This window comes from Dipodomys ordii, unplaced genomic scaffold (assembly GCF_000151885.1).
Source record: "Dipodomys ordii isolate 6190 unplaced genomic scaffold, Dord_2.0 Scaffold82, whole genome shotgun sequence".
NCBI classification, from domain to species: Eukaryota; Metazoa; Chordata; class Mammalia; order Rodentia; family Heteromyidae; genus Dipodomys; species Dipodomys ordii.
The window spans coordinates 5,675,954-5,698,876 of NW_012267298.1; the positions used below are offsets into that span (position 1 = coordinate 5,675,954).

Genomic DNA, 22,923 nt, shown 5'->3' on the forward strand with positions numbered 1-22,923 from the left:
TGAGGCCCTGGGTTCGATTCCTCAGCACCACATAAGCAAAAAGAAAAAAGCCAGAAGTGGCGCTGTGGCTCAAGTGGTAGAGTGCTAGCCTTGAGCTGAAGAGCTGAGGGACAGAGCCCAGGCCCAGAGTTCAGGCCCATGACTGGACCCCAAAAAAAAAAGAAACACCCAGAAAATAATAATATCCTAGCTTCTAACAACTCATCAAATTATATGTAAATACTTCAAAACTGACATTATACTAGTAAATATCCAAGATAATTCTATGATAAAAAATAAAGTGCTTAATGAAACTAACTTTAATTCTTCAGTTTGAAAATGAATAGAACAGATTCAGATGGAGCTTTTCACCCCATAAAATGATCTTTTTCATTGTCCCATGACAAGTGGTATTTGTAACCCAGAACAATGATTGCTAAACAATATAAAATGGTTAAAAAACTAATCACACAAACAAATCTTTATAGATAATACTTTGATATTAATGAAAAGTGCTATACTTGTGTGATGTTTAACAATGGTGACACACAGATATTATGTCAAAAGATGCACAATTATGAAAATATAGCCCATGGCAGGTGCTGTTGGCTCACTTCTACAATCCAAACTACTCAGAAGGCTGTGATCCAAGGATTGTAGGTCAAAGACAGCTCAAGCAGGAAAGCCCATAGATTTTTATTTCCAATTTACTAGCAAAAACCATGGAGTACAGGTGTAGCTCAAGTAGTAGCATGCTGGCCTTGAGTGGAAAATACAAATGAAAGCTCAGGGCCCCGAGCTCAAGTCCTAATAATAAATAAACAAATAAATAAAACATTTAAAAAATAAAAAATATAGCCTACAAGAGAGTGCTGCCTTCTTTCAGTAGGAAAATGGGATACCTTGATTTCTCTTGAGCTTTCCGTTGCTTTTCTACATGTCTAAGAGTTTCCAATCGAGATTCAGGCGTAAACATGGATGGTTTGTTCCAGAATGCCAGGTCGTCTTCAGTTTCGTCTGATTTCTGTGCATTGTTTTGTTCTTCTTGCATTTTGGGTGCTTGGACATGACCTTGGCTCTCAGTAGCAGATGGGCTGGCAAAACCAACAGACAAAGAACATATAAGCCCAAGAATGGGTTCATGGGTTTTATCTTTAATATTTCTCCTTTGCTTCACAATATCATGATTACTTAGTTTTGACTGATAAAATGTCTCTGAGAGTCTACCTGAGCAAAGTTGGGGCAGGCTCTCATCCTCTATTGTCAAAACACGGCAGTATCTGAATTAAGGCTGCCTAAGCCTAGCTGGTGTGAATTACCTGGGGAACTTTATAAAAGTTCAGATTCCTGGACTTCCATAGAATACTTTTTAATATCCTGGGAATCCTTACAGTATTTTGCAGGAAGTTCTGACATAATGAGCAGGCAGGGAGACCACCCAACCTTAGCAAGCACGCCACCTCATCTGGCCGATGAAGTAGAGTGCATTAATTAGGAAATAAACAAAAATCCTCTTCAAAAGCACTCTCTTAGAACCTTCTTCTTCCCATTCACGATCCGATATCCCACTATAGGCACTTCCATCAACAGACAAAACCCCACTTCCAGGATTTAAAAAGGCTGGGAAGGTGGCTCAGAGGAAGAGTGCTTGCCTCACATGCATGAGACCCTGGGTTCGATCCCTCAGCACCAGATAAGCAGAAAAGGCCGAAAGTGGTGCTATGGCTCGAGTGGTAGAGCACTAGACTTGAGCTGAAGAGCTCAGGGACTGCTCCCAGGCCTAGAGTTCAAGCCCCATGACCAACACCCCCCTCCCCCCCCAAAAAAGGCTCCAGCTCAAATAAAGTTTTAGATTTCTGACTAAGAATAAGCCCTTCCCTCCTTTCCCAAGGGTCTCTTCTGGCTCAGTTCAAGCCTGGGTGGTGAGTGGCTCGTTCCTTCCCTCAGGGTGCATCTCTTCCTCTCTCTCAGTGCCCCACCCTCTTGAGCCTCTTCACCTTCTCCTGGCTCCTGGCCAGTGGGAAGAAGAAAAGGAGATGGCCACTGCTGCTACAGTTTCACTGCTGCTACCACCTCTGGAGCCAGTGCCAGAGCTGGCTTCTCTTCTTGTGAACCCCTGTGCCATTTGTAAAGACACTGCAAGAAAGCTTAAATCACATAGCTTTGTGTTGCTGTGGTCAGCACCTGACGGGTCCTTTTGTGACAACTCATAGCTTCTAGCATTGATTTCCACCCCACAGTCTCATTGCTGCCACCCTCGTAGGCAGGGCCCCTCTTACACTTGCTCAAGCCTGGCTCCTTCTACTACAATGTAGCCTTGGCCTAGGATACAGGCACAGGTCATTCATGTGAAATGGGTACAGTGCAACCTATTCCTAGTAGCATCCTCTTTTCTGATGCTTCCATTCCAGGCTGCTCTTTTCTCCGAAATGGAAGCAAGATCCACCTCCTTCTGTTTAAGTTAACATTCTCATCTCCCTTTTTGGCAGCCTATGAATCTCTGTGCTGTTTCTTCTTAGAAGAGGAGCAGCCTTGACTTCCATATAAAAGAGTAGGATCAATGGATAACTAAGATGACTGAAAAAAATGAGACCATCTTCCATCAAACACCAAGATTTACAGTAACTTGTAGGAGGACTGGGAAACCTTTTTCTGCCAAGCTCCAGTTGGATATTTACAATAGTATTAGAGGGACATACAAAATTATCAATGCAAGTAGACAGTCACAGGTGCTGCTGAGAAGCATATGAAAATATATGTGTCTGTCCCATGACGTACAAACGATTTCTCAGCCCTTATGTGTGCCGGAGGCTGGATGCGACCCACTCCCATTCTAGAGAAGTTAAAAATCAACTGTGTGGACCATATGACAGCTCTACAGCGGCTTCAGAAGGACAGACGCCATCGGGTATAAAGGAAGGAACAGGATTAAGGAGTATTCAGAAAGCTTCTATTCTCTTAATGATATGTTATTTCTTATTTTTCAAAGGTCCCAAACAAACATACAAATAGTTATTATTTATTATATATGGGTGGTAAAATAATTGCCTACTTATTTTTAAACATTTATGCATATCTGAAGTGTTTTGTAATTATTTTATCTCTTTTTGAAAAGCTTGTTATCTAAATATTTAAAGCTTTCATTATATGGAATAAACTCAACTGACTATAGTTGTGATTCACTTACAATAAACAGTATAAAAAATTCAGACTCATACAAAAGACCAATTAGAGGGCTATTAATCACATTAAAAATGTATTTGCTATATAACTTGCAAAAGAGATGTTTTGTGATGCAATCAGAATTATTTGCTTTATAATCATGTGATTTCATTTCATTTTTCTAAAATATTCCTACTTCATAAATCAAAGTGCACCTGTTAATGTATCTTTCTTGTGCATGCTTTATGGAGATTTATCTGAGGTAATTTTAGATGCAAATTAAGCTGTTAGTTTGAAGTTTTTCTTCTCTCGTTTGATGGAGGGGGGCGTGGTACCGGGCTTGAACTCATTGCTTTGCATGTGCTAGGCAGATGCTCTACTGCTTGAACTATACCTCCAGTCCTTTTTGCTCACTTATTTTTGAGCTACACTCTTCCTTTTTGCTCAGGAAGGTCTAGACCATGATGCTTCTACTAACTCTTCCCCACTGCACTTGGAATGGCAGCGAGAGTCCAGCTTTTTCAGTTAAGATAGAGGTCTCTTAAACATTTTGCTCTGACTGTCCTGGAACTGTATTTCTCCTGTGTCCATCTTCTGACTAGCTAGGATTACACGTAAGAGCTCACATAAGAAGCATTTTTCCTAAGGAAATAAAGCCTCTTTATAATGTTGACAACAAAAAGAACTCTTTTGCCTGCATACACCTGCACATGCAACACACACACACACACACACACACACACACACACACACACACGCACACACACACACACACACTTTCACCATATCTTATTCTTCAAATAGATACCCCAGAATATGTGATATCCCAGAATATAAGCGACAACACCATGGGAAGAATACACAGCTTGCTGTTGTAGTAAAAGCTGACTAGAAGGTAAACTGCTTTACATACAGAGCAGGAGGGATGTCTGTGTACCAACGCCCATCAAAGCCAGGACCACATCTCTGTTTGTTGTCTTCCTTTTCAGGCTCTTCCTCAAGTTTCCTCTGTGCCTCTTTTTTCTCTTTGGCTCTTTTGAGGATGTAAGCTCTTTCCTGCTCTCTGATTTGTTGTTCAACTGCTGGATAGTCCTGCAATGCTAGAATCCTTTCTGAGCGCTCTATTTCTTTACCATCCAACCACTTAAATTGAAAAAACAAAACAATACACATAATATCATCATCCAAGCATAGTAGTGCAAGTCAGTCCCAAGTTGGCATGGATTGGAATATTTTCAACTTAGAAATACTGAATCACAGTAATAAGATAATTAGAAAGAAAGCAATTAATGGGATGTAGCAGAAACATTGGGCAATGCTTATTTAACACAATTAAAATAGTTTACAAAGTACCTTTACTGACAATAATAAGTAAGGCTTATATCAAAACTCTCAAAACAGGTTGTATTGGTTTTATAACTGCTCATGATGCTGAATGTTGAAACTGAAATAAACTACTAGCTTCAAAATACAACGTTTTCCAAATGGTCCCCAGGAAAAGAACGTTGGATTCTGAAGAGCCTGTTTCCAACCTTGACAACACGCAGTGTACAGCTATTAATCAGTATAATCCATGTTTGCCTTTTGTACTTATAGGATACTTTTTCCAAGTTAAAATAGAAAACATCAACGGAAATCTGAAATGTTAAAGCCACCCATTTAAAGAGGCCTATTTGTTTGTCTATCATTATTCTATATAGAGGTAAAGTATTTAGAAGAATGTGGTAGGCAGATTTCCCAATAATATTCATATTCCCCTCCCAGCGAATATGATCTCAGGTGGCCAAAAGGACTTTGCAGGTCTAATTGAGGATGGTGAATGACCAGGACGATCCTTATTAGGATCACAGAGGTCCTAGATATAAAAGAAGTGAGAAGTGTCAGAATAGAGTTAGGGGGAAGCGTAAACCCAACACACTTCTGGCTTTGGAAATTTGTCAGCAGTTGAAGTCCTAACCTCCATTACCTCCACATTTGGCTTTACTTGGAAACTTGTGTGATCCATTAAAACATATTACAGTGAGACCCTAACACATAATTAGTGCTAGAACCAAAAGAACATCAAGGAAAAAGATGGCGACCCAAGAGAATGATAGGTAATGGCAAAGGTGGAGATCAGTGCTACATATCTGCAAGCCAAGGAGAGAGGGCGAGTCAAATGGTCTGCACAGCCCTAAGAGTAACACGCCCTGCAAACACATTGACCTTGAACCTCTGGCCTCTACAACTATGAAAAAAAATCATGTCCTTCTTCCCCTTCTCCCTCATGGTACTGGGGTTTGAACTCAGGGCCTCACACATACTAGGAACATGCTCTGCCACTTGAGCTATACTCTCAGTCCTCAGAATTATGAGGGAATCAATGTCTTTAAGTTTCTGCTTTGTTGAAACAGTCCTAGGGAGTGAGTACATCTTTTAACACAATTCTGTAGCTAGATCACAATTGTAATTAAGATTGTAAAGTGGATCAATCTATTTGAAGTACTTTTTACAGAAAGCCACTGACGCCCCCTCTAGCAGCTAATTGGATGCAGTCTTTCTAAAAGATTTGATCCAATGTTCCCATTAATGTGGAGAACAGAGGCTTAGGTCAGATACATGTAGAGTCAAACCTGACCTGTTCTGCTTGCAGCATGTATCAGCTCAAACAAGGGTGTAAATTCTGCGAGTCCCAGTGACAGCTTTGCCTCAGAACACATCTCACTGGCTCTATACATACACTTGGGGCATCATAGAGACTCTCTACACTGTCTGTGTATACACCTGACCTTGCTTCTAGATGATACTTTCATACCTGCAACCTTAGCATGGGAACACTGACAGGGGAGATGCCTATCATAAATTGCAAAGAAATCAAGCATTTCTTTACAGAAGGACAAAACTACATTTTATGAAAACTAACCCCAATTCTTAAGTTTTCTCTGCTGTATGCTGTATGCTTCTGAAGTTCCATACATTTGGGGGATACGGTGGGATTATTGTGATACTGTAGCTTTTGCGTTTTCTACCATGGATGCTCCTACCACAAGGCAGGTCACAGAAACTCTAAGCTCTCACTGCCTAGAATAGATGGCCACGGGGACATTCTCTGGCCTATCTTGTCTGTCAGTAGGTTCCCGTCTGTATTCAAGAGGAGCGGGCCCTCCTTCCTTCCCTACACCCGGGAAGAAAGGAAGGTTGGAGAGTCTCAATAGGCCTTTCTGGGTTTCTTCACCATGTTATGCTATAAATCCTATACTATGAGGGCTTCAGAAAAGGACAGTTCCAAGAACTTCTGTGCCACTGAAAACCCTGTAGGAAAAGGTTCCTCTAGGCTGGCACACCAAGAGAGAATGAGGAAGCCCGCCCCCCATCCTCCCGCCCGCCATGCATCTCTTCAAATCCTTTGAAATATCCACTATAATACACTGGCAAAAACGAGTGGTTCCCAGAGTTCTGCGAGCTACTCCAGGAAATTAATGGAACCTGAGAAAGGGGTTGTAAGAATCCTCATGTACCGTTGGGTGGTCAGAAGTACAAGTAAAAGATGAGAGAGAATGATGGAGCAGCAACATTGACCAAGACCCTTTGCATGTATAAACTGACCTGTTGAAGCGAAAGATTTTTGTAAAACTACTTAAACATAATTAAATAAACAACAATAAAATCAGAAAAGAAGTAAAGGCAAAAGCCGCGTGGATCTAGTGACTAGCACCTAAGAGTGTTGGGAGGCGGTCTCTCGGGCTTAGAGACTGAGCCTACATGACAAGTGACACATCTCCAGGGAGAGTCAGCTCACAGGACGCCTAGCCGGGCCTGCTGCTACGGAGCTCATCACTTGCTTGAAGTGTGAGGGAAACCTTAACGATCTTATGTGATAGGGAAGTCTATGCTATGTTGGTGGGAGAGAAGGAAAGACAGGCTGCCTGGTTCTCCCTGGAAGCCGTACAGAGTAGTGGTTCTCAGGGGAGCTTTCTAGACCAGCATCATCCATATCACCCAACTGTCGGTGAGAAATGCCCCAAGTCACACCTGACTCAGAAACCTTTGGGATGACACATGGTTTTCAAAATCTCTCTAAGCATTCACCTGCACGCCAAACTCTTGAGAACCACTAACATCAAACAGTGAGTTAAGAAAATGTAATAAAAAAATTACAGAAGTAGTTTAAGATTATGCAATACAGGAATTAGGTGTAGCTATGTCTAAAACTCTAGGCTTTGCAACTAATAATGATTAATAAGTTATGAAGAAGGTGCTTCAAAATTTGAACTAATTAAGAAAGAGATTCAGCCTGGTGCCAGTGGCTCATGACTGTAATCTTAGCTACACAGGAGGCTGAGATCTGAGGATCGTAGTTCAAAGCCAGCCCGAACAAGAAAGGTGTGAGACTCTTATCTCCGATAAACCATTCAGAAAACCAGAAATGGTTCTGTGGCTCAAGTGGTAGAGTGCTAGCCTTGAACTGAAGAACTGAGGGACAGCACCCAGGCCCAGAGTTCAAGCCCCATGACCGACAAAAAAAATAGAAAGAAAGAAAAAAGGAAGGAAGGAAGGAAGGAAAGAAGGGAGAAAGGAAGGAAGAGATTCAGTTCTACATGTTTGGATGTTTGTAACTTATTTCTTAAATAAGCTATTGAGTAATATTAAGATCTAGATGTCAAGGAATGAACTTCAACTCTTGTGAATCTTCTACTCTCTGAAGGAACACAGCCCATGACAGAGCTGTGACTATTATGGTCACTCACTTTGCCTTTCTGTGTTTTATGTCAGTGATACCTTCAGCTGCTGTAGGGTTGCCACCACAAACTGTCTGTAGCCGTCAAAGTCCGCACAGGGATTCCCCATGAGGAAGAGCTCCTTCAGGTGGATGTTGTGCTTCAGGGTTTTAATGCTGCTCAGATCCCCAATGAAATTCACGGTCAGGTCAAGTTTTGTCAGCACTTCACATCCTGTTGAGAAAAAGAAAACTCACAATGGTAAATAAATATATGTAATAGCAAATCATATATGCAGGAGATGTAATCATTTTAGTCTGCTGATTACTTGTATTGCTTTCAAAAAGTGGTTTTTCAAAAATCTCCACTCAAAAATTTCATTCTTTCTCTCTTTTCACTCCCTTATGTTTTTAACCACTTCCTTTCAGGGACAATCACATTTCCTGCTCATGTGTGCAGGAGGTAGGCTGGTAGTACTTGGATTTGGTCACAGATATCAAGGATAAACTGCTTCCTAAGGTGGGAGTCACATTAGAAACAGAACTCCTACCTCCAGAGATAGATAGGACTTCACTCGATAGTTAGGACACTTTTCAGCATAGAACATGATGGCAGGAATGTGGGTGTGAAATGTGATAGCCCCCAAAGAAAAGGCATTTCCTGAAACTAATGTTAAAAAATGATATATGCAAAACAATGCTTGCAAAGTCACCTATAAGAGAGACAATGGCTCCAAAGCCACCAAGAGCTAAATCAAAGATATCAATCAGGATGGAACCTAACAGGTTCTGACACTCTGAGTAATAGAGAAAACATGGGAGACACATAAGCAGAGTTTCAGAGTAAATCTGATCGAGCTACCCTCATTATACACAAAGTAAGATGCGATGAAAACTTGAATTCCAACTTGAATTTGAAATAATTCCCTTCTATATATTCTATGGGATCTTGGTGGGGAGAGGTCCAACTTTGGAATTAGACAACATGAGTCCTACCTCTGTGTCATCCTGGAAAATGTGAACTTAGAGTTATAAGCCTTAGCCTCTCCATCTATAGGATTACAATAGCATTCAATCACATCATGAGCAGGAGTCATTGCAGAGATAACGGAAGATGACTCATGGAAAGTTCTTAGCTTAGTGCCTGGCACTAAGAGTCAGTAAATATTAGCTGTTAGCAAGAGACTAGCTTATGGTACCCTTCGGACAGAAGGACAAACACCAATCTCTGTTCTTACTGAGTTGAGGAAGAGTCCACCTGGATTACATGGTAACCTCCATAGGCTTGGTTCAGTACAAGGCCATTTTTCCTGCAACTGACATCCTTGGGTGGCTGTCCTGGCCGATTGTCTAGTCTTCAGCACCTAGAGAGTCAGTCCAGGCAGACAACCTAGCTCTACCTTCAAACTTCTGCACACACCCCCTTCCCTATTCTTCCTGATTACATTCTGCTTTTCTGTCATTGTTTTGCAAATATTTAACTTAAGTAAATGTTGGTTCTTGGTGGTTTTTTTCTTGTACCAGGGCTTGAACACAGGGCCTCCTGCATCCTCAGCTCGCTTGCTCAGCTAGTTCTCTACAACCTGAGCCACGTCTTCTGCATAGCTTCTTGCTAAGTTAATTTGGAGCTGGTGTCTCTCAAACTTTTCTGTCAAAGCTAACTTTGGACTTTGACTCTCAGATCTCAGTCTTCTGAGTATAGCTAGGATTGCAGATGAGATACCAGTAACATTTTGACATGCCACAAGATAACAAAATGCTCAGAGAATAACAAGAGTATTTTGAAACACAAGTATCTGCTTGAAAATGTTTCGTTAGCCAGGTCTTAGACATTTTGATCATCTGACTTCATTATGATTTCAATAAATTTTATTGAATAAAACAAAAATTACAGTTGGGTGCTAGTGGCTCATACCTGTTAACCTAGCTACTCAGGAGGCAGAGATCAGAGGATCACAGTTCAAAACCAGCCCCGTCAGACAAACCCATGAGATTTTTATCTACAATTAATGAGCAAAAAGCTGGGAATGGAAGTGTGGTTCAAGTGGCAGAACATCAGCTTGGAGTGAAAAAGTCAAGTGAATGTAAGGCTCGGAGTTCAAGCCCTAGCTCAAAAAATAAATTAAAAAAAAAAAGTCCATCACATACTAACGCTGCCACAGAGTTGCCACCACAGCTTTATAGTTCTGACACAAGAACCCAATGAGCCCCTTATGAGTATCACAGGGCATCCATATAAGGAGTGATTAGTAATATGAAATGTGGCAGGAGGTAGATAGAGCTCTTCCTTCACAATAGAACGTCAAGATCGGAAAGTCACTAATGAATGCAAAACTAATGTGTAAAAATGTGATGAGAAATAGGCCCTCACATAATTCCAAACTTCACTGCACTAATTATTCATTAATTAAAAAGTGACACATAGTAACATTGTAGTAAAGTGGTAGACGCTGCCTTTGCATTGGTTCTTTTCATGACAATCAGACATTCTCCAACATACATTATCCCATTTTACTTCTCTGAACAGCATTTGTCATATTGAATGGTTTTCTTTTGCAGTTTTCATATTGGATAATTTTTTTTGTTTGAGTGTTTCTGACCTGTCTTTCCCATTGGTATTTAAGTAATCTGAGACATGGAAATTGGCTTTTATATTACTTCACATCCTAAAAATAAAAGACTCCTTGGAATAAGAAGAACTGCACATGGAAGGAAGGAGTTAGACAGAGCAAGATGGGGAGAGAGGAAAGAATGAGAAAGGCAGGAAAGGCAGTATATGGATAATGAACAGACCAGTCAACAGCAACACTAGTGAGCTGGCTCAGGTGAAAACTGAAGAACATACAGATGTGACTAGAATGGAGCAGGCAGGAAAATGGAATTGATAAGACAATTTAGATCAAACTCCTTTAGTGTCACCAGGTGGCCATTGTAATTGAACGTAAAGTTATGTCAAATATATTTAAATGGTATAAAATAAATGATCCATAGACAGAGATGCCTACATGCTCCACTTATAAAACTGGACCAGAAAACTCCAATATATCTTCTCATCTTACTATTACAAGAACCTTAAAAAGGATGGTTATTGTAAGGTCAACTCCTGGATGGTGAGCAGACCCCACCCTCCTCGCAGCAAAGTCTCCACCCAGTGCCTGTGTTACCTAGGCAACTGGTACACCTGGAAGAGGTCACACCTGTATCCGCTGAGGTCACATCTGAATTTGATGTGGCCACACCTTTCTCCTCCCAGACCCTAGATAAGGCCTCGCCCAGGCCCAGACGCTCTCTTTCCCAGCTCTCTCTTTCCCAGCTCTCTCTTTTCCAGCTCTCTTTCCCAGGCCTTTCCCAGCTGCGTGGAGGGCCAACATGGCCTGGTACCAGCCAGAACGTTGAATAAACCTACCCCCTTACCTGAATACCACGTGCGCGGTGCTGTTCTTACTCGATCACCTCTTTTTAAAAACCTAACAGTTATGAACTCATAGCATAAGTGAGAAAGTTTATGAAAATGGAAACATGAAGATAGCACATTGCTCATATGCTATTAAAGGAAAGATACACAAAATACAGTAAAAAGCAGTCATAGTGATGGTAGGACTCAGAGTAAAGTGTACTCTCTTTTTTCAACTTTTTCATCACAGTTATATTTGATACTTTGTACCTAAACAAAAAAAAAGAGAAAATATTCCATAGAAAACCAAGACATCAATCAGCCCTGTTTTCACAGATGTTTTAACAGGAGGGAAATGAGAGGTGGACAAGATCAAAGTACATCCTACGCAGGTATGAAAATGTCAGGATGGGACCTATTATTTTATGCAATTAACATAAACTAATGAAAACATTTAAATGCTTTCCAGACCCATCCTATGCTTACTTCATTACCTACGAGACTAATACGATTATCCGATGCTGACTCCAGGACATCACTTTCTTTAACCCTAGCACTGTGCTCAGGAGAGAGCTCTCATTCTGTTCTTACTGTGTGTGTTTAGGTGTGTGTGCGGGGTTCTCTGAGGTTGCACTCCGTGTGCATCTTGTGCACGCTGCCATTCCTGCCACAGCAGAGATCTATTTACCTTCTCCTTCACCTTGTGCCTCACTTTGTCTAAACAACAGTCCATGGCCACAGTGAAATGCTGAGGCTTCTAAAGTCAGGTCAGAAGACCTCCCAACCTCTGCCAGCGGTAGTGGAGTGCGGGTCTCCCAGGCCTGCTCCTGGAAAGCTACCCCAGAAGATGATACCACCAAGTCTGCATCGGGCTGCAGAGCCAACTGCAGAGGCTTGCAACAGTGTGAGAAAACAAGACCTAGACTAGAGGCAGGCCAAGAGCCTTGCCTGCAAGTAACCCGGAAGCCATCTTGGAAGGGGGGGGTCCTCCAACACCCCCTGCTTGGGTGGGCAGGAGGAAGGGTTAGCATGGAGCCCCCAGCTATTGACAGCATGCCCGAATTGCTGACCTGCGGAGCCAAGCAGCATGGTGGAATGCAAAAGCACAAAGATGGCATGAGAGACAATGTCGGTATCTTCCATGTACGGAAGTCAAGAGATCATGTCTAAAATGGGAATGCTAGGAAGTGACTGGTGAACACTGAGGCATGGCACTGCACCCCTGTCATGCTAGCTCTTGGGGGAGGATCCGGAGTTTACTACCATAGTGAGACCCTGCCACAGAGGCAAACAAAGATAATTGACTGTGGTCACCATTCAAGAGCAGGCCCTGGGGATGTAAGGGACTGGCGAAGTACTCTGTGGCTACCAGAGGCTGCAAGCCTGGAGCAGAGGAAGCAATGGGGAAGGGTTGATTCATGGCCATGAAGAATCTGATGGGAAAATTCACGGTGTGCTCTTGCAGTTAGGTGACTAGAGACGGTGATAATATACTACATATATTTTAAAAAAATCAAATTAAAAGAAAGGATTTTGAATGTATTTTCCATAAAGATGTTACAATGGTTTGAGGAGATAGATAAGTTTACCTTGATTTGAATATTATATAATGTATACTATACAAAAGCATCACATTATCCCACAATACGTACAATTTCATCTCGTTTAAAATGTAAATTATCAAAAAATACATATCTAAGCTATATAAACAAGCACTTTTATATATTCCAGATTCAGTAATTTCACATCTTCAAAAAAACGGATATGGGCTGGGAAGGTGGCTCAGTGGTAGAGAGCTTGTCTTGCATGCATGAGGCTCTGGGTTCAATTCCTCAGCACCACATAAGCAGGAAAAAGTCAGAAGTGGCCCTGTGGCTTTAGTGGTAGAGTGGTAGCCTTGAGCTGAAGAGCTGAGGGACAGCGCCCAGGCCCAGAGTTCAGGCCTAAGACCAGCAAAAAACAAAAAACGAAACCAATACAACAAAAAACTATATACGTGGTGAGGTACTAGTGGCTTATGCCTGGAACCCTACCTACCTCCTCAGGAGGCTGAGCTCTGAGTATCTCAGTTCCAAGCTAATCTTCATAGAGAAGCCTGTGAGACTCTTAGCACCAATTAACCTCCAAAAAGCCAGAAATGGACCTGTGGCTCAATTAGGACAGCACTAATCTTGAGCCAAAAAACCTCAAGGGTAGCACCCACATACAGGGTTCAGAGTTCTCAGTTTAAGGGGTCCCAGGATACACACATACACACACACACACGCATGCACGCACACACATACAAACACACAAACACACCTACATGAATAAAAAAAGGACAATAAAATTACAATTTCTACTAGATTGGTAAACATACAGAAAAATTTAAATTTTGCAAATGTATGAAATAATAGTTATCCTTTTTAACATGTTAATTGGTCAAAACATAAAATAAACTTTTTAATTCCCTCCATACCCAGAGCTTCATTTCAGGAAGGGGAAATCAAGTGCTTCTTGTAGAAGAGATGACTTTTATGAAGCTGTTCAGAGCAGTTCCATTCAGAATAACAAACATAATTTAAAAGACTTTAAGAACTAATCACTAAAAAGTTATTTAAGACACATCAATACACTTGATGATGCAATAGCTAAAGTATGAAAATGTATGCTCAGGCACTACATAAACCGCATGTACAGCATAGTCAAATTTCTATCTCTGTCTGCATGATTGTTTTACTTTGGCAAAACTGCTCAGTGGATTTGACAGCCACAGAACAAGTTGGTATAGTGTGACGTACGACAGGGGTTCTGAGTCTATACGGGTCACCCGGAATTGGGTTTACTTTGAAGGCTTTCTAAGACAATTTTCTTTCATGTAAGAGTAGGCCATGCTCAGAGAGACAAATGGCACATTTTCTCTAAAATATACTGGGACATGATACATCATAGAAGACTCTAGGCATTCACACACAGTGAGAGCAAAGGAGGAGTCTGCTCTCAGGGGCGGAGCACAGAAGTGCGATGCGTCTGTGCCTCTGATCATATAAAATAACATTTATCGAAATGAACTCCAGAAAATGCTAACAAGAGCTTTTTCTTTGTAAATAGGTAGCTTTCATTAATTAGCCAATGAAGAGAATACCACACAGTATTTGGGCAGGAAAAGAAGTTTATTTACCAAACTGCTGCCTCTCCCTGTGCTAGGTGGAGAGGCTTGGCTGAAAGGGGAGACCCACCCCTTGTCCAGGACTAGGCCTGGGATGGGAAAGGGTATGGCCAGCTGGGGGAAAGGTGTGGCCACACTGGATCCTGAACTCAGGGCCTGGGACCCTCCTAGGGTCAGATGGGAGGAGTGACCAGACAAGGCCCAGGATGTGACCTATCAGGAGGGGGAGGTGACTGTTTCCAGGTGTGCCAGTTACCTAGGTAACACAGATACTGAGTGGGAATGTAGCCAACAGGCAGGGAGGTGTCTGCACTGGGCCTGCAGGACCCAGGGCAGAACTTACACTTTGTTGTTGTTTTTGTTCTCTTTTTTCTTTCTTTTCTTTTTTTTTCTGTTTATCTGTCTTTGGAAGGGTGAGGGAGTCACAGAAATAGTGGACAAAGGTGAACAAATGCAGCAATGGTACTCACTAGACACTATGTTGAAAATGACCTATTCAACTTGTGGGTGGGGGCAGGAAGGACAAGCCGGGATAGAGCAAGGGAAGGAGTGGTTCGTCACTGGAAAAAGAAATGTATTCATTACCTGACTTATGTATATGCCTGACTCTGTATATCATCTTTGTAATAACAATAAAAACTAAAAATTAAAGAAACAAAAACAGACAGCAAGAGTAGGCTGACATTTGAACGATTGCAATGTGGGGAAAATTTCACATATATTTGGATTTTGTTAATATGTTATAGACCTAGCATCCTCCAAGTGTTCCTTACAGTTTTCTCAGTCACAAACCTTCGCTTTGCTTCAACTGGATCCAGGAACAGGGAATTAGGCCACATTTTGCATGCTGTAGTACAAGATCCCACTCAGCTGGCTCAGATTGAAGCCACCCTCTAGATGGGGATACTGCTTCCCTCCTCCGCTTGTCCCTATCCTGAAGGTCCAGCCAGTGACCTTGAGCATCTGAAGGTCACTGAAGGGTACATCGTGAGTGCCCTCCCAGAGCCGGGAGGGAGCTCACACTCTTGGGAACTCCACGGTTTCTCACAGGTTAGGGTGGGATAGGAGGAGGGAGGAATAAACAAAATACTTTCTTCTTTCTTTTTTTTGGGGGGGTCCAGTTGTGGGGCCTGAACTCTGGGCCTGGGCGCTGTCCCTCAGCTCTTCAGCTCAAGGCTAGAGTTCTACCACTTGAGCCACAGTGCCACTTCCAGCTTTTTTCTTTTTGCTTATGTGGTGCTGAGGAATCGAACCCAGGGCCTCAGGCATGCAAGGCAAGCGCTCTACCACTGAGTCACCTTCCCAGCCCATACTTTCTTCTTTCTCAGTGATCGCTAACAGGAAAAAAAAAGAAAAAGAAAAACAAGGAAAAGGAAAATGAGACAGGTGTTTTCTGATGTCCAGAAAGAAAGAGAGAGAGAGAGAGAAAAAAACCCTCATGTTAAGACAGTATTGAGATTAACTCAAGGAGAGATGTGTGAGTGTGCGTGTGTGTGTGTGTGTGTGTGTGTGTGTGCGTGTGTGTGTGTGTGTGTCTGCTTCCTCTTCTCTTGCGACAGACCCTTTAAATGAAGTAAAAATTACTTGCCACAGATATGGAACACCCTCACTGTTTACTGTCCCCTACCCCCTCCAAACATGTCCTTAAACAGCCCTGCACCTACTTCACCCATGCTAGAGCTCGCAGGGAAAAGGCTGGAGGTAGAATGCAGAGGGCAAAGCCCAAAGACACTGCTGCCCTCTTGTGGTTGATAAAGGAAACATAAGATAATAGAAATGTTCAAATCTGTAAAATACTCTTAACAAAGTAATTAGGCCTGCATAACGCAAATGAGCATTTTCATTACTTCTCTGATATTTTAAATTAAAATTTGTACTATAATAATGCATGGATGTGCATGTGATCATCTCAGAAAAATATGTATTAGAACATTGGCAGAACGTACATTTTTTCATTCCATGCAAGCTAACATGAAATAGGACTGTGGTGTTAGCTGGAAGAATGCAATGACTCAACTTCTAAAGCAGGAGATTCTGGTGATGGAAAGAATCATGTCAACTTCAGCACTGATGCTGAATTTGGGGCCTTCATAATGATCATTTTCTAGGATAAAAGTTAAAAATGTACAGTGAATATTTATGTCTTTGTTGGTCCTCAGTCTTACTAGTCACTGGAAATATCCATTTCTATGCTAGGACACAAACAGATGAAAGCCATGATGACCTAAGTCAAGTCCTCCCAATTTTAGCTGTGGGCAGATGGGAGTGGGGTGGGCAGAGCAGCTTGCCTGCCTCTGCAGCCGCCGCCCCATCCGGCATGGTGCCTCAGAGCCACCAGTCACAGCTCCTCCTACTCAGAGGGAGGGGGCGGGTGCCTGGGGAAGCAGAACTCACCACTGCAGACTGAGCCCCACCTGCCACCTAATACACCAGATCCTCTGTGACTGTAATCTGACGTCGAGTATTGCCACTTAGAGAGACAGCACAAAAGACAAACTGCAGATTTCATCCAGACAGGAACAATAGACACCACCAAAAAGACTCCACCAGTACAGGAGTGAGAGAAAGGTGAAGATTATGGCCAAAATAAGGACTTGTGAGTAAACTGAATTTTAAAATGAGAAGAAATGAACATAGAATAATTATTCTGTGATTTAAATCAGATGATATATCCCAGACTATTGAATAAAAAAGATAAAGCAGTTGAAATAATAAGTACAAGAAAATAATACGTGGATGGTCAGCATTGTACAATGAAAATCCAATGAAAAGAAATTCTAGGAAAGACCAAAGGAAACAGAGAAGAGAAAGTTATCAGAAAATAACATGGATAGATGCTAGATAGGTAGGTAGGTAAATAGATAGATAGATAGATAGATAGATAGATAGATAGATAGATAGATAGATAGATAGAGACAGATAGATAAAAGGAAAACAGAAGAGAAGGGAAAAACAAAGGAAGAACAAAGAGAAGCCAAAAAGGAAGGAAGGAGGAAGGGAAGCATGGAGGCAGGTAGAAAGGAAGGAAGGAAGGAAGGAGGAAAGGACAGAAGATGAAAAATATCAAACAAGAATTCTGTATCTGGGAAAACTTTCCAAAATGAAAGAGAAATCAGAACATTTTTTAAATGAAGAAAAAGTTTGCCACCCGCTGATTCGCCCTACAGAAATATCAGAGGGCATCTTCCAGGCTGACATGGAAAGACACTGGTGAGTAACCCCAATTGATACTGAAAAACAAATGCAGACTTCCCTTAGCTGCAGGGCTTGTGTGGAATCGCAGTGGATTCGGGGCTGCAGTCCTGGGAGATACATCCAGCAGGCACTCTGGCTCCAGGGAGGAGCTGCTGTGACCCTAAGGAGATCCGCCCTTTCTGGTGACATGAGGGGCAGAACCTCTGGATGATAGAGGCATTTGTGACTGCTCAAACAAAATACACAAGTTGAGACACATCTAAGCACCTTGCTACAAGTTCTAACTTCTCAAAGAGACACAGGACAAACCCTGAGAGAGGCCTGTGACCCCACATAACCTATTTTCAGAAACAGGTAGAGAAACTAGATGAAGTATCATCAAACAGACAAAAGAGAGTAGAATACTTGAAGAAAGGTAATGGACAAAGCGAAAGTGGTGCTCACAAGAAATTCAGAGCTGCAAACGCTTAACCCAGTCTTCTACTTTAAAAAGTAGAAAAAATAAGCTAAATACAAAAAAAGAGGAAAGATAATAAAGGCTAAAGAGAAAATAAACAAAGAATATAAAATATAGAGAGAAAATCAACAAAATCAAAAGTTGGTCCTTTAAAGAGATCAACAAAATTTTACAAACATTAAGCTATACTAACCAAGATTGTTTTTCAAAAAGTAAAGACTCAAATTTATTACCATCAGGAAGGAAAGAGAGGATATTAATTGATTTGTAGAAATGAAAAGTAGAATATGCCAACAAATAAGATGAACTGTGTGAAATAGGGAAAAAAAATCAAGAAAGGCATAAACTAACAAACTGACTCAAGGAGAAGAAAACCTATGGCAAGTTGAGCTTGACTAGTAGGTAACTCAGAATCAAAAATGCTTTTACACAGAAAAATCCAGGACCAGAAGGCTTTATGGTATATACTATCAAAGGTTTAAAGAAGAATTAATACCTTTCATTCACAAACACTCCCAAAACAGAAAATTAGGAGAAACATTTCTAAGCTCATTCTATAAGGCCCATCTTATTCTTACCATAAAAATCAAGAAAGGACAAATAGAAGCAAAATTAAGACAGATTGTGCTTCAAAGTACACCAACAAGAAAACTGGAAAAAAAACACCACCAAATGAAAGAAGCTACATCTTTAAAAAAATATATTGTAAAGGTCATGAACAGGGGAGTTACATTTACATAAGTAAGGTAATGAATACGTTTCTTTTTAAACCCCCCTCCTTCATTTTCTCCCATTTACCACTACCCACTCTCCTCCCCCCAAAGTTGTAAAGTTCATTTCCAACATAGTGTTAGTATCATTGTTGCATTAGTTCATCCTGCTGTTTTTGTGATTCCTTTTCCCTTCCATGAATCAGATAAGCTTACGTACAAGACCGAGGGTACAGAAAACTAAAAAAAAAAAAGAAAAAAGAAAAAGAACCAGAGACTCTATATCTCTAAATAATATATCTGCTGAGAGTCTGGTAACCAGACCATATATAAAGGACTTTACAACTCAACAGTAAAAAGACACCTTAATTGAAAACTTTTAATTATATGTGAAACATTTCTTCAAGGAAGATATGCAAATATCCAATGAGTATATAAGAATGCTAGATATATCATTAGTCATTAGGTAAATGCTAATAAGAACTACAATGAGATACCACTTCAAATCTATGAATATCTCTCCTAGGGCAAATGAGAATTAGCCAGGCACAGTGGTTCGTACTTGTAATCCAGTCACTCAGGAGACCAACACCACGGGAGATTACATGCTAGTCTGGGCTATGTAGCAAAATACTGCCTCAAATACAAACAAACACCACCAGAAAAAAAAGTGTTGGAAAAAAAGGTGAAGAAGCCAAGCACTGGTGGCTCAAACCTATAGTCCTAGCTACTTAGGAGGCTGAGACGGAAGAACGTGGTTCAAAGCCAGGTGGGGCAGGTAAGTCCCCATGAGGCTCTTTTCTCTAATTAACCACCAGAAAACCAGAAGTGGTACTGTGGCTCAAAGTAGTAGATTAGCCTTGAGCAAAAGGGGCTCAGGGGACAGTGCCACGCCAAAAGTTCAAGCCCCATGACCAACAACAGCAACAATAAAGAAATTAGAACCTTCATATACTCTTACTGTGAATGTAAAATAGTGCAGCTACTTTGTAAAATAATTTGAACTTCCTTAATTATTCATAGAGGTTCCCTACAACCAAGATATTCCATTCCTACCAAATTAACTAAAAATCACATATTCCTCCCACAGAAACTGATCCATGAATGTTTACAGCAACTTTATTCATAATAACCCAGAAGTGAAAGTGACCAAATGCTCATCAAGCAATAAAGGAGAAAACCCAATGCAGTGCAATCATTTTATAGGATATTATTCCACCATAAAAAGAAACAATTATGAAATCTGCTACAACATGAAAGGACCTCGAAGACCTCGGTCTATGTGAAAAAAAAAAGCTATACACAAAAGACCACATATTTTATGATTCTATTTCTGTGAAATGTGAAAGATGGATTCACCTATGGGGGGAGAAAGCAGATTCAAAGTTGTTAGGGGCCAGTGCAGAAGTGAACAAGAAGTGAGTGCTAATGGACATAGGGTTCCACTGAGGTGACAGAAATGATCCACATAGAGAGTATGAAGACAACTTGCAAAACTAAAAACAGAACCACCATATGACCCAGCAATACCGCACCTAGACGTTTATCCAAAGGACTGAAAGTCAGGACACAACAGCAGCCCCTGTACACCTGTGTTCACTGAAGCACTATTCAGAATAGCAAAGTTATAGAAATAGCCTGGGTGCCCTACAACAGATGAATGGATCAAACATGTGATACAGACAATAGAATTTTATACATCCATTTGGAAGAATAATATTATTCTATTTGCAAGGAAATAGATGGATCTGGGGAAAAAAAGTAAGTCAGGCTTAGAGAGCGACAAAGGAAGCATGTTTTGTCTCATATGTGGAAGTTAGACCTAATATACAAATGTTTATGGAAACACATATAGGACCACAGGCACATATATGTGATCAGATTGAGTAAAGTATGGAATATTCACAGGAAGAATTCCATGGTTAACATCTCTGAGTAGTTAAGAAAAGTTTGACAAAATGAACATCAGGAAGCTGGAACATGTCGTGACCGAGGAGAGGGGAGATTACAGAGAGAGGGACGGGTAACTGGAAAGAGGAACAGTGGACTGGTGCAGGCATAATACTCCATGTACTTATGTGAACATAGAATCAGGAACCTTGAGGAGATGGGTGGGGACCAGATACATGGACTATGGGGGAGGAGGATGGAAGAGGTGACTGGACAGATGAACTGTACACAGAGTGAACACATTAACCCAAAACTCCTTTGTACAGCTATGTGAAGACAAGAAAAGGAAAAAGAGATGGTTGAGTATACTGAAATATATAATTTCTTCATAATTTGAAATAAATAAAAAGTATGTCAAGAGTATAACATGTGGGACAAGTGGTTAAGCTCTGGAGAACATAAAAAGATACATCAATAGAAAAGTGGCCAAAAGATATAAAACATCCTCTAATTCATGTCAGGAGCTGGAAGGTTGTAGCGATAGCCGTGAGCTGCAAGAAGGGACCATCATTAGACAATACTGCATTCCTGTCTTTAAGAGATCTTGTTTCTGGAAAGCATTGGTGAAGTTGCATGCAATTGGATACTTGCAGAGACCACTATGTACAAGTTTAAGTTCAAACAATATTTTTGGAAAAATCATGGCCGTGCATTTCAAATTATGCATACTTAAATCCAGGAATTCCATTTCTAATTTAAAAAATCTACAAAAATTCTAAAAGAAATCTGTGCACATGCACAGTAGAACTGAGGAAAGGCGCATGCTGTGGCACACTGATTGTAGCAAAATGCTAGAACTCTCCCAAATGTCCATCTACAGACAAATGGTTAGATACATTGGCGCACAGTGAGTCCATACATAGCCCCAGATCTTCTCCCTGGATGTCAAAAGGCATTCATATCAAAGATACCAATATTAGAAGAATTTGGAAGAGATTACATTAAAGATAATACTTAAAGTATGATTCCATTGATAGAAAGAATGTGAGACAAAATCAGGTTATATGTACACAGGAGTATTAATTCCACTTACCTCTGGGATAGTGACTAAGGTAGGAAGGAATGGGATTCCCATTTTTGAATTTTTATAAGAATCAATAAATCTAAGATTTAGATAAAATTTCAATTTTATTATAAGTGTACTTCTACTTTATGTAATACTGTTTAAACCTAAACCTAAATATTTACTTTAAATCTTTAAGTATTTACTTCATTAAAAAAACAAAAAATAAAATTCTTACCTTCCAAATTTTCAATTTTCTCAATGTTGTTCAAAGCTAAATTCAAATATTCAAGTTTCTTGAGTTTGCTAACATTTTCTGAAATATACCAATAATGTGATTAATTAGCCTTCAACATAAGAGACATTTTCCATGAGATATACTGTGAAAATGATGACAGTCTAAGGATGATTATTACAGTTAGCAAATGCATGTTGCGTTTCAAATATTTATCTGGACATCAGACACAGGTTGGTGATATACAGCATCCCTCTCCACCTCCACTCCTCACAATGGAACCTAGTCCTGCTCATGCCACTACCTAGCCCAACCAGTTTAGGCAAGCTAGGACAGAGCATTGCTAGCTAGTGTCTTCTGTTGTGGAAGGATTCGGATGCGAGGTTAATCCAAGTAGCCCCTGGCAGTCATGTGGTACAGAATAGGACCTGCACACTAAGTATTCCCAAATAGAAGAAGCTTTACCTAGCTTTTGTCCTTGCTAGCTCTTATTAATAATGAAAGTCCTATTCCCATTGGTACTCACAACCATGGGGGAGTGAGCTGGAGGAGAATGCTTACACTGTGGTTGAAGGAACAAAAAGAAGGAATCAGCCAACCCTGGAGTCTATTCTACTTCTGGGGGTGGGAAACTTTCTTTCCTGCCAAAGGCTATTTGGCATTTGTAGTATCACTCACAGGTCATACACATTATTGATGCAGGCAGATAGCCATGGGCCACCAACAAGAAGCATACAAGAAGCATACCCGGGTCTGCCCCATCATGTACCAAATGATTCTGGGGCCTTCAATGGTAGATATTTTCCACCCTTATAAATGGGTAAAAGAAATAGTTTTCTTTACTCTCAGCATGGCGTTGGGATACTTTTACTTCAAGAAAAATTCAACTGGATACAGGATTATCTTTCTTAATAATTCTAAACACCGGCTGGGAAGGTGGCTCAGTGGTAGAGTGCTTGTCTTGCATGCATGAGGGCCTGGGTTCGATTTCTCA

The 22,923-nt window shown here is 40.8% G+C and overlaps 1 protein-coding gene across 1 annotated transcript in view; it reads right to left on the reverse strand.

The window, feature by feature from the left end:
* Positions 1–22,923, reverse strand: part of Lrrc6 (leucine rich repeat containing 6) — a 76,403-nt gene that overhangs the window by 44,107 nt on the left and 9,373 nt on the right. The window contains exons 3-6 of the mRNA XM_013025174.1: positions 21,933–22,010; positions 7,900–8,072; positions 4,055–4,284; positions 882–1,073 (exon numbers count right to left, since the gene is read on the reverse strand). Coding sequence (XP_012880628.1) covers positions 882–1,073; positions 4,055–4,284; positions 7,900–8,072; positions 21,933–22,010 — 673 coding nt within the window. The remainder of the gene's footprint in view (positions 1–881; positions 1,074–4,054; positions 4,285–7,899; positions 8,073–21,932; positions 22,011–22,923) is intronic.